The sequence below is a fragment of the Sorex araneus genome, chromosome 10 (genome assembly GCF_027595985.1).
Source record: "Sorex araneus isolate mSorAra2 chromosome 10, mSorAra2.pri, whole genome shotgun sequence".
NCBI classification, from domain to species: domain Eukaryota; kingdom Metazoa; phylum Chordata; class Mammalia; order Eulipotyphla; family Soricidae; genus Sorex; species Sorex araneus.
The window spans coordinates 11,285,208-11,297,650 of NC_073311.1; the positions used below are offsets into that span (position 1 = coordinate 11,285,208).

The 12,443-nt window shown below is 43.4% G+C and overlaps 1 protein-coding gene and 1 non-coding gene across 2 annotated transcripts in view; both read left to right on the top strand.

Annotated features, from left to right (window-relative positions):
- NUP107 (nucleoporin 107) overlaps positions 1 to 8,270 on the top strand; it is a 47,410-nt gene extending 39,140 nt beyond the window's left edge. The window contains exons 23-28 of the mRNA XM_055118169.1: positions 563 to 665; positions 1,127 to 1,287; positions 3,480 to 3,605; positions 4,117 to 4,230; positions 4,989 to 5,156; positions 5,596 to 8,270. Coding sequence (XP_054974144.1) covers positions 563 to 665; positions 1,127 to 1,287; positions 3,480 to 3,605; positions 4,117 to 4,230; positions 4,989 to 5,156; positions 5,596 to 5,703 — 780 coding nt within the window. The 3' untranslated portion in view covers positions 5,704 to 8,270. The remainder of the gene's footprint in view (positions 1 to 562; positions 666 to 1,126; positions 1,288 to 3,479; positions 3,606 to 4,116; positions 4,231 to 4,988; positions 5,157 to 5,595) is intronic.
- LOC129399276 (U6 spliceosomal RNA) lies at positions 8,055 to 8,161 on the top strand. The gene has a single exon (XR_008627027.1). It is a non-coding gene; the product is annotated as a U6 spliceosomal RNA (small nuclear RNA).
- Positions 8,271 to 12,443: the final 4,173 nt, after the last annotated feature.

The window sequence follows — 12,443 nt, forward strand, 5'->3', positions numbered from 1 at the left end:
GTTATTCCTGGTTCTGCACTCAAGAATTACTCCTGGCAGTGCTTGAGGAATCATATGGAATGCCAGGGATCGAACCCGGGTTGGCCATGTGCAAGGCAAATGCCCTATTCGCTGTACTATCTCTCTGGCCCCACATCAGACCTTTTATTTGTTTGTTTGTTTGTTTGTTTGTTTATTTGCTTTTTGGGTCACACCCAGCGGTGCACAGGGGTTACTCCTGGCTCATGCACTCAGGAATTATTTCTGGTGGTGCTGGGGGGACCATATGGGATGCTGGGAATTGAATCCGGGTTGGCTACATGTGAGGCAATTGTCCTACCTGCTATGCAATCGCTCCAGCCCCACATCAGACCTTTTAAATGATAAAACTTGGTAACAAATAAGGCTTTGTGAAGGATTATTAATGGTAGTATTATCTTAAAGGAAGCCTTATAATTTTGTGTAGCTTGAGGGAAAATAATGTGTACTTCACTATAAGTGCAGATATAAGTATGTTTTAATTTGCAAAGCCTCCTAGAAAAAAATCAAAAGCTGTGTTTTGTTTTCCCTTTTACATGAATAGGAGGACCGCTTAAAGATTGATGTAATCGATTGGTTGGTATTTGATCCAGCACAGAGGGCAGAAGCATTAAAGCAAGGCAATGCAATAATGAGAAAATTCCTGGGTATGCTATATTTTTAAATTACTTTTTAAAGTTTTTGTTCAAATCCAGATAAATTGTAACTTGTTATTATTTTGTTGATTTTTCTAACCCTTCCATTGTCAGGGGAATAAAATAGCCAGTTTTACATTTATCAAATATGGTATTATGAAACATATTTTGCAGTGAATTTTGATATTATAATCAATTTTGCATGTACTCTCAAGATTTTGAAAAATGTAATTACCTTTTTATGACAGAATTATATAAAAGCATATGTTTGTATCCTATTGTGCCTATCACACTGAAACAAAGAGTCCTGCCTTTTGAAATAGAAAGATCAGGGAGATGTTGAACTGGTTATGAGCCTTGGGATATGGCACGGTCGCAGCTCTCAACACAAGTTACAAATCAGTGATTTGACTCTTCCAGGAACATTCCACAGGAATCCATACATATTGAAAAACTATGTATCTTTTTTACAGCAACAAAAAAGCATGAAGCTGCAAAAGAAGTGTTTGTGAAAATTCCTCAGGATTCCATAGCAGAAATTTATAATCAGTGGGAAGAGCAAGGGATGGACAGCCCGCTTCCCGCTGAGGATGATAACGCCATCCGAGAGCATTTGTGCATTAGAGCGTATTTGGTGAGACCGTAAAGCAAAACATGGAATGTGCCTGTCTTTGCGATGTGTTTTTCTGATTCATCCTGAGACTTTGTTTTTTGTTTTTTTTTTTTTTTCTGCTTTTTGGGTCACACCTGGCGATGCACAGGGGTTACTCCTGGCTATGCACTCAGGAATCACCCCTGGCCGTGCTCAGGGGACCATATGGGATGCTGGGATTTGAACCCGGGTCGGCCGCGTGCAAGGCAAACGCCCTACCCGCTGTGCTATCTCTCCAGCCCCTCATCCTGAGACTTTGAACTGGTTTTCCAGAAGTGGTGATTAACTTGTTATCTTATCTCCCTTGTGACTTTGGTACTGACCCACCAGGGCATGCTAAAATCATGACTGGTCTGTGGTTGTGCGAACTTCTAATCTGGCTGAGCAGAAAGTCTCAGAGAGAGTGTGCCATATCTAAGACTTTTTTTTTTCTCTTGAAATTCTTTGAAGGCTTGACTAAATTTTATTTCTGCTTGTGGCAGGAACAAGATTTTTCATTGATTAGACATGACCTGGGGATACTCAAAGGGCTGGAACGCATGCCTTGCACGCATAGAGCTCTGGGTTTATTCACTGGCCCCATTTGAACATCACTGAACACCACAGCACTAGCGGCCCTGGGACCACATCATGTGCATGACTGGGCCATGTATTGCTGGGAGAGGGTACTGGTCCTCTAGCACTTCTCTGGAGTCCCCTCTCACAGACAGTGAGGAACCCATCACACTGGCCGCACTCTAGAGCTCTTTATGTGATTGTGTTTTTCCCTGCTCTTAGACTGTTCAGGAAAACAGCACAAGAAGGGCCTGGAGAGAGATTGCTCAAAAGACTGAGCACAAGCTTTACGTCCTGGGAAGGCCCGGTTTGATCCCTGAGCACTGCGGGAGTGGCGCCCCCCCCCCCCCCCGAAAAAAAGATAATACAAATAAACATGCCTACATCACAGAATGATAAATGTCAAGATGCATTTATACCCAGAATGCTGATGAGAAATACCAGAAAACATAAATAGGTTTTTATATATTTGTATATAACACTGTACATTTGCTTGACAGAACCTTTATTCATGGTGACATTTTTATGCAAAAAGTAAACATTGTTTGTGGGGAGATGACTCCACAGGCTGGCGGGCATGCTTTGTATGCAGACGCTTCTGTTTTATCCCATGCTGTGGGGTGACCCCTCAGCAAGCTGGGAGAGGTCCCACAAGCACTGGCGTTAGGACGCAAAACAAACGCAAAAGATGCGCTGAGCTTCTTGATGCTACAGAATTATATTTTGGGTGGGGTAGGGCGATTTTGAGTGGGATGGGGTTTGGGAGTTTGGAGTTTGGGCTCTCACCAATGAATGCTCTGGAGGCCCAGCGACTATTCCCAGCACAAGTTGGTAACTGTGTCAGATAGTTCAGATGTTGGGTCCTGCCGACCATGCCAAATGGTTCCGTTAGGGCCCATCGATGCTGGTGACCAAGGCCACCCGAGGTGTCTCCCTAAAGCCTGCAAAAAAATTGTTTTTGGTTTTGGTGCTCGGGGCTTACTCCTGGCTCTGCTCAGGGAACATTCCTGGCAGGGCATTTGTGGGGTGAAGATTAAACCTGGCTTAACTGGTACGACACAGATGCCCTACCTGCTGTACTGTTTTTCCGGCCCAACCTGCAGACTATTTCTAAGGACCAAATTTTACTGTTTTATGTATTAGTTAGGGATCATGCCTCATGGTGCTCAAGGCCTAACTCCCAGCTTTCTGCTGAAGAGTCATTCCTGGTGGTTCTAAGGGAACCCTAACATGCCAAGAATCAAGCCTGGGCCTTCTGCATGCAAAGCCAGCCATTGGTTTTCTCTCCGGCTTCAAAAGTTTGTTTTTTGCTTTTGATTCTGCAGTGTCAGTGATTGAACCAGGTGTTCACACATAAAAGTCACATTTTCTAACCATGGAGCATATCGCCAGGTTAAATTTTAAATCTTAGCTGAACATATATGAGAACTTTTACTTTTTGTTGTATTTGGGGGCCATATTTGGCAGTACTTGTGCTACTCAGCCCAGTTCTTGGGGGTTCACTTCGGGCAGTGCTGGGGATCAAACCCAGTGCTCCAGCACCCATAGCATGCACTACAATCCATTGAACTATCTCCCTAGCCCAAGACCTTTTCTTGTCTTTATACTTTACATTTTAGGAAGCCCATGAAACATTTAATGAGTGGTTTAAGCATATGAATTCAGCTCCACAAAAACCCACTTTGATACCTCAAGCATCTTTTACTGAGAAAGTGGCTCATGAACACAAAGAAAAGAAATACGAAGTAAGTTTAATATTAACAAGTTCTCTGTTTCATCTTAACAGTACTGTATATTTATTTATTCTTTGGTTAAGAAGCAAGATTTATTGTGGTAAGGTAGGCTGGGGTGGGGAGCAGGGTCTGGGGGCGAAGGGCCGTGCAGCTCCGAGGTGCTCAGGTATATGTGTCTGCTGGTAATACTGTATATTTAAAATCCTTTATACTTAAAGGATTATTTCTTTCAACTATAGTATCTTGCTACTATAATAATCATCTTTCTGTTAATGTTCTACTTTGTAAAAAGACCATCTGTTACTTTGCTAACCTATTGAATTTAGATAGTACCTCCAGTAACATTAGTGTTTGTTTACAAAGCATTGTAGTGTTTCATTTAAGTTCTTTCTGTTAAAATTTATTTTATATTTGAGTCACCAAATGTCAGCTCTTTAGAATGATGTTCCATATAAATTTACTGGCTGTACTTCACGTTATTGCTTTCAGTCCATTATATTGCTATCTTATGTTTATTTTGCAGATGGATTACAATATTTGGAAAGGGCATTTGGATGCCCTGACAGCTGATGTGAAGGAGAAAATGTACAATGTCTTGTTATTTGTTGATGGAGGATGGATGGTGGATGTTAGAGAAGTAAGCTGTATGCATTATTTCTAACTAAAGGCAAAATAATAATTGAAAAAAATATATTTTTTAAATGTTCTATCTGAATAAGACTTACCTACAGGTCGTAATATATAACCTTTGTGCTTAGAAATTTTACATTCTGGGGTCAGAGAGATAGCTCAGAGCGTATTGTGCTTGCCTTGCACACAGCTAAACAGGGTTTGGTCCCCACTATCCCATAAAGTCCCCCAAGCTCTGCCAGGAGTAATTCCTGAGTGCAGACCCAGGAATAGTCTCGAAACGTCATCAGGTGTGGCCAAAAAACCACAAAATACAACAAAAAAATGAATAAAATTGGCATCTTCGGGCCATAATGGTAGGGCAATTGGCTTGCACTTAGCTGACCCAGGTTCAATCCCAAGTACCCGATATGGTCCCCCAAGTCCCTTCAGGGGTGATTCTTGAGGACCATTAGATGTGGTCCCAAAATGAACGATTTCATGAATCGTTTTGAGATAGTATGGCAGGTAAAGCACTTTCCTTGAGAGACATAATATAGCAGGTAGGGCACTTGCCTGTATCCAGTCGACCTGGGTTCAGTCCCTGCCACCCCATATGTTGCCCCCGATCCTCTCCAACAGTAAAGCCTGGATATAGAGCCAGGCATAAGCTCTGGAAGAAACTGGAAGAAAAAAAAGATTTGGTGAAATCCTTGTTGCTTTTTGGTTTTGAGTCGGTACTTTTTTGAGAGTATTTAGCTTGAACTTTTTCATACTCACCTGTAGGATGCAGAAGAAGACCCTGAAAGAACGCATCAGATGGTTTTATTGCGGAAACTTTGTCTACCAATGCTCTGTTTTCTACTTCACACTATATTACATAGTACTGGTCAGTATCAGGAGTGCCTCCAGTTAGCAGATATGGTATCCTCTGAACGACACAAACTATATCTGGTAAGTCCCAGAGCTGGGACAGTTTTAAATTTTGGTGGTTAAACAAGCTCTGTAGTAAATTTGCTTTTGTGAGATATGCTTTTTAGCTCTTAGGTTTTCTTAAAGTCGTCCAGTTGCCTGTGCTTTCCCTCCAAGAGACACACGTGTTCTTAAGCAGTGAGGTGCAGACAGCCTGGCTAAGAGGAATTGCTCTGGAGCCATGCTAGTGGCTACAGAAACCTTTGAGAGAAAGCTTGTTTGTTCTGTTTGAGTTTGAGTATGGTTTTTTTGATGCTGGGGATTGAACCCAGGGTTTCATTAAAAATGCTGCATTTACTCTACCATCAACTGAGCTGCATACCTAGCAAAGAGGAATTTCTTGTAGTAAGTAATCAGCTTAGTTGTTACCCTAATAAAGAAGTTCATATTCTTCGTTCTTGTTCTCTTCTTGAAAAATCAGGTATTTTCCAAGGAAGAACTAAGAAAATTGCTACAGAAGTTAAGAGAATCCTCTCTGATGCTCCTCGACCAAGGACTTGATCCTTTAGGATATGAAATTCAGTCATAATTCATCTACTGTGTAATCTCTCTAATCAGGATAAATGGAGTTGTTGTATATTTGTAATTACTAGGACTTTATTTTACATTATCATGGGCTAAAACATTTATAAAATTCAGACATTAGAATTTTGTACTTTTCAGAATACAGTGGTAACAGTTTAAAAATGAATGTATCAGTATTTCCCTGTGTTTATAAATAAAATTATGTAAAAATTAAAATGTTCTGTACTTAAGAATTCTAGGATTATTTGTTTACTTCTTTGTAATAACAAGTTAAATTTTTTCAATCAGAGAGACAGCTCAAGGTTTTGAGTCTATACTTTGCATGCAGGAGGCCAGAATGAAGCCCTGGCACCTCATGGTCATGGAGTACCACCAAAAGGTACCCCTAAGTACCCCCATGTGTGGCCTGGGACAAAAGTTAAATTTATTATCTTTTACTTTATTATCATAAATACTTTCAATATCTTAAATTCATAAAGAGAGGGGAAAGTAGATTCTTTTTTTGGGGGGTAGGGGGTTGCGGGTTTGGAGGCCATACCCGACTGTGTATCACTCCTGGCCATGTTCAGGGAACCATATATGATGATGGGGATCGAACCTAGGTCTCATGCAAAGCAGGGTCCTTGAGCTGGAGAGACAAGATAGCAGGTAAGGTCAAATTTGTTAAAGTGTAGGATTTAGAAGTAAGAAATAACTAAAAGTGAGAATGTGACTAACAAGCCATTATAACTCCCAGAGCTTTATAGTTCTCTAAATCACTTGAGGAATTTGTTAACTTTGTGTTTTATAGATAATACCATTTAAGATGTGTGCCTCTACAGCAGGTAGGGCGTTTGCCTTGCATGCAGCCAACCCGGATTCGATTCCCAGTATCCCATATGGTCTCCTGAGCACCTCCAGGAGTGATTCCTGAGTGCAAAGTCAGGAGTAACCCCTGAGCATCGCCGGGTGTGACCCAAAAGGGAAAAAATAAAAATGATGCGTGACTCTAGAGGCCTGGAGAGCATCATAGGATCGTATTTCTACAGTGCCCTAAGTAATTGTAATGAGTTCCATGTGCAATGTGGCTTAGATCATAGGTTGGTATTCATACTCCTGAATCCACAGCAGACAGCAGTAGTTGATTGTGCTGTTTTTTTGTGTGGTTGGGATTTATTTATTTTTGGCAAATCCAAAAAACCCAACAGGATTGCACCCCGTAGTGCGCAGGGCTTACTCCTGGCTTTGTGCTCAGGGGTCAGTCCTGATCATACTCAGTGTACCCTATGGGTTGGGGAATTGAATCCAAGTCCATCACGTGGTAGGCAAACACCCTCCCTGCTGTATTGTTGACTGTCTTGCTCTCCAGCAGTTGGGAGACGGTATAGAGCAATAGGCTGTCTCAAGGTTTCTTAATAGCTGAAAATGATCATATGATGAAATACTTATCAAAATATCTCTTGATTCTTAGACCATACTCTATCCATTGCAAAATTGAAATGAAGCAGTATGAGCAAAAATACAACTCTAATAAGACAATCAGTGTTGAAAGCCATCAGGTGCTGTTTGAAAGAAGGCAAATAAATGGGGAGACATTGAGTTCAGTAATTGGAAGACTCAACATAGTGAAAAATGATCTTTCCAAATTGGCACAGTTTTAACAGTACTTCCTAAGACTCTAAGAAACAGATGAACTTAATTCCTGTAGGTTTGAAGATGGTATTGTAGCTAGGTGTAGAGTATCCTTATTCTTAGGAGGTGCCTGCTAAAATACATAGGAAGGAGTGGCCAGAGACATAGAACAGAGGGTAAGGTGCTTGCTTTGCATGCGGCTGACCCTGGTCCAGTCCTGGGACCATATGGTCCTACAAGCACTGCTGGATATGGTCCAATCCAAATAATGTAGGAATGAAAGGTTGCAAACTTGTGCTTTGAAATGTGTCACTTTAAAATGAAGATCTGCTTGGGCCAGAATGATAATACAGTGATACGATGCTCACCTTGTACACAGCCACCCTGGGTTCCATCCCCAGCACTAGGCATCACTCTGGGCAGTGCTTAGGGAACCACAGCCCCGCCAGCAGTGATCCCTGAATACCACTGGGTGTACCCCGATAAATAAGCAAATAAGGCAAAATACTAATAAGTGGTTAGCTAAAGAACTCATGAGCGCTCAAATGGAGCAGTATAACTTGCAACTTTTCTGTAGATTTAAAATTTTCAAAATAAGACTTGGGGTTCAGCGTTGACAGACTGAGGTTACCAAGCAGAGATGGGGGAGAGGGGTGGACTAGGAGGGACATGAGAGCCCTGGAGTTTTGGGCACTTAGGTGGTGCTGCTGCCGCCGAACTTTATGCCTCAAAAGTGTAAGTGTTGTGCTCGCTTCGGCAGCACATATACTAAAATTGGAACGATACAGAGAAGATTAGCATGGCCCCTGCGCAAGGATGACACGCAAATTCATGAAGCGTTCCATATTTTTAACTGAGACTTTAACCTGAACGCTTTGTAACTTTCCACATGGTGAATTAATAAAAGAATTTTAAAAAAAAAGTGTAAGTGTTAACATTGTGGACCACATTACCTCAATAAAATTAAATTTCAGCAGTAAGTTATGGGAGAACACAAAATTAAATTTTGATGGTTGATGCTGCTCAATAGAGTTAAATTTCAACAGTTGTGGTAGAACACTACCCAATAAGGAGCACACATATTAAGTCATAGAGAACTGAATTCAACCCCTTGGTCCCTCAAGCCCCAGCGTGAGTGATCCGTGACTTCTCAGCCAGGAATAAGTCCCAGGCACCGCAGGTGTGGCCGCCCACCAAAAAAAAAAATTTTTCCTTTCCTTCCCTTTGTGTTTGATGTTGCTGCAGTAAGGTGGGGGAAGAGGATCACACACTTGATTTCAGGGCAGCAGAAATCACACATTTTGTGGGCTGGAGCAGGTACAGCAGGTACTGCACAAGGCTGATCCCGTTTCATCCCCAAAGCACCACTAGGAATGATTCCTGAGTGCACAGCCCGGAGTAACCCTGATCAGTGCTGGGTGTGTCCAAAAAAGCCTATTAAAAAGAATTGTTTTATTTATTTTTATTTATTTACTTATTTGCTTTTTGGGTCACACCCGGTAATGCACAGGGGTTACTCCTGGCTCTGCACTCAGGAATTACCCCAGGCAGGGGACCATATGGGATGCTGGGAATCAAACCCGGGTTGGCCTCATGCAAGGCAAACGCCCTACCCACTGTGCTATTGCTCCAGCCCCCCCCTCCACAAAAAAAAACTTTTAAATCACACACTTTATACAGTATCAGGGATCACACAGAGCAAGTGCCCAAGCAGTGGTGGCATGTGGCTAGAGGGAGTGCAAACTGAGCTATCCCCTAACCCTTTGACCCTCATTTTTAAGCATACACAAAAATTAGAGATTGTAACCCTAAATTTAAGAGCTCAAACTGGATGCTGGAATGATAGTACAGTAGGTAGGGTGCTTGCCTTGCACACTGATTCCTGGTCCAATCCCCGGCAGCCCATATGGTCCCCCAAGCCCCTCCAGGACTAATCCCTGAGTACAGAGCCAAGAGTAACCCCTGAGCACCTTTGGTGTGGCCCCCTCAAAAAAAAAAAAGCTCAAACTGTAAAGCTTTTAAGAAATTGGACCTTTATGACCTGAACAGTATTCACAATATTTGAAAGTAGGCAAAGATTTTCTATAAAAGCAGTAATCATTAAAAAAAAATTACTAGACCTAAGCAAAATACATGTCTGGCCATGGATGTAGCTCAGTGGTCCTTGCCTGAGCCTTGCCTGAGCCTATGGTTCAGTTTCCAGCACTCTACAGTTAAGAAATAAAACTTGCTCAAGCCCGGAGAGAGTACAGTAGGTAAAGTACTTTCCTTGCACATGGTCAACACAGGTTGATCCCGAGTACTCCATATGGTCCCCTGAGCATGTTGGGGAATGAGCTCTGAGCACCACTGGGTGTGGCCCCAAAACAAACCCCAAAAAGAAAAGGAAAACTTCGCTCATCTAAGACCTCATGAGGAGAGATGCCTCCAGGCCCTGCACCAGGCTAAACCTCATCCGGGGCAATCCGTAGGGAGGCAGGTGGGAGTGAACTCCCCAGCAGAGCCCCAGCAGCCAAAAACCTCCAGAACTCATTCTCTGCCATAGTCACAACCGATCTCCACAGACTCAGACAAGTCTCATCCATGAGTGAATCTGCTGAAAAACCCAGGTATGCAGGACTTGTGACTAAAGTCTCCAAGGCTCTCACCGAGGCAAGAATAGGCGACCTCCCCCCATCTCCCTGTTTTTCAGGGAGTCTGGCACTCACTGCCTCTGGGACCCTGTAAGCTCATTAACTGGCCACGATCCAGCGACTCACAAATCCCGGAAGAAAGCAACAAGCTGCAGAGATGCCTCTGGACCCTGAAGTCACTATCCAGATCAAAAGGTAACTCCAGCTGTATCATCCTATTTAAAATTTTACAGTTCCTGGAGTGCACAGCCACATTCGTGGCTGCAAGACATCTCATACTCTACACCCCTGATGGACCAGGAGTAGCATACTACATTGGATGGGATGTAAAGTAGAAGGCAACCAATCTCGATTAAGAAAATATTTGCGGGGCTGAGGCGGTAGCACAGCGGGTAGGGCGTTTGCCTTGCACGCAGCGACCCGGGTTCTAATCCCAGCATCCATCTCATATGATCCCCTGAGCACCGCCAGGGGTAATTCCTGAGTGAAGAGCCAGGAGTAACCCCTGTGCATCGCCGGGTGTGACCCAAAAACAAACAAACAAAAAAAATTTGCTCTTGGGACTGGAGTAATAGTACAGCGGGTAGGGCGTTTGCCTTGCACACGGCCAACCGGGTTCAATTCCCAGCATCCCATATGGTCCCCAAGCACCGCCAGGAGTAATTCCTGAGTGCAGAGCCAGGAGTAACCCCTGTGAATTGCCGGGTGTGACCCAAAAAGAAAAAAATATACATATTTGCTCAATATTTTGGTTCAATAAAGGCTCAACCTGTAACATGTAAGTAATCTACACAAGTTCTTAATGGCTCCAGGGTGTGATACAACAATCTTCACACACTTTCCTCTAAGGAAACTTTTTTGGATCATTTTTAGCGTATTCATAACAAGCAATACAAAATAATTTAGGACCTGCTTTTGGGTGGTGGGAAAATTCAGTATAATGGTGGTGGGAAGGTGTAAAGATGGCAGGATTGGTGTTGCAATACTGAATGTAATAAATTATTGTGAACAACTTTACAAAACTAAAGTGGGAAAAAAAGACCTTCATGAAGAAAGTAAAGGGTGAAGGTGTAGCTCTAGTGACAGCATTTACTGGGTCTGACTCCCAATACCACATGCTACTTTCCTCCTCTCCCAGCACTAGAATGGGGTAGGCCCCTGAGCAGCTTGGACAACCATAACAAAAAAGTCACAGACTGGGAGAAAATACTTTTTTTTTTCTTTTTTGGGTCACACCTGGCAATGCACAGTGGCCACTCCTGGCTCTGCACTCAGGAATTATCCCTGGTGGTGCTCAGGGGACCATATGGGGTGCTGGGAATCGAACCAGGGTTGGCCACGTGCAAGGCAAACGCCCTACCCGCTGTGCTATTGCTCCAGCCCCACTGGGAGAAAATACTTGAAAGATACATCTAGCCGTTAAAAAGCCTCTTATTCAGGGGCCGGAGCGATAGCACAGCAGATAGGGCAATTTGCCTTGCACTCGGCCAACCCTGGTTTGATCCCTGGCACCCCATATGGTCCCCCAAACACCGCCAGGAGTAATTCCTGAGTGCAGAGCAGGAGTGACCCCTGTGCATTGCTGGGCGTGACCCAAAAAACAAAGAAAAACGATAAAAAACCTCTTATTCAGAACTCTTAGAACTCAACAATAAAGCCTAGGCCTGGATAGGACTGTGGCAGAGCACATGCCTTGTATGCTTGAGGCCAAAAATTGAATCCTGGGGCACAAAAACAAACATGCCAGATTTTAAAAAGAAAAAAAAAGGGGTGGTGAGTGGAGTGATAGTATAGTATCTATAGGTCACTTGCCTTGCGCGCAGCCAACCCCTGTTTAATCTCTGGCACACCACATGGTCCCAGAACATCACCAGGAGTGATCCCTGAGTGCAGAGCGAGGAATAAACCCTATGCACCACTGGGTGTGGCCCCCAAACAAACAAAAAAAGTGGGTAAAAGACCAAAATATGATCACAAAAAGTCCACGGAAAAGTGTTCAAGTCAGGGGCCAGCGAGAGCTTACAGGTCAAGTGCGTGCTTTGCAGGAAGGACGCCATGGCTGGATCCCAGCACTTCAGGTCTGAGCACAGAGCAGCACTGGATGTACGGACTGAAGATACAGGGGTTAAGGCTCATGCCTTGCATGAGACCTACCTCCATAACTGAGAATCATCTGAGCAGGTACCTACCCACGCCTCCAGGGAACCTCTTGGAAGGCCAAAAATTTTAAAGTTGGTGCAGGAAAGATAGTAGAGTGTGCAGGGCACTCACCTTGCACACAGCCAACCTGGGTTTGCTTCCCGGTATCCCATATGGTTCCCTGAGCACCACCAGGAGTACTTCCTGATTGCAGAGCCAGGAGTCACCCCTGAGCATTACCAGTTGTTCCCCCCCCAAAAAAAAAACAGCAAAACAAATAATTTTTTATAAAAGTGCTCAAGTCAATAAGGAAAGCAAGTTAAAATCAGAATGAGCTGCCACTGCAGTCATGTCAAAAATA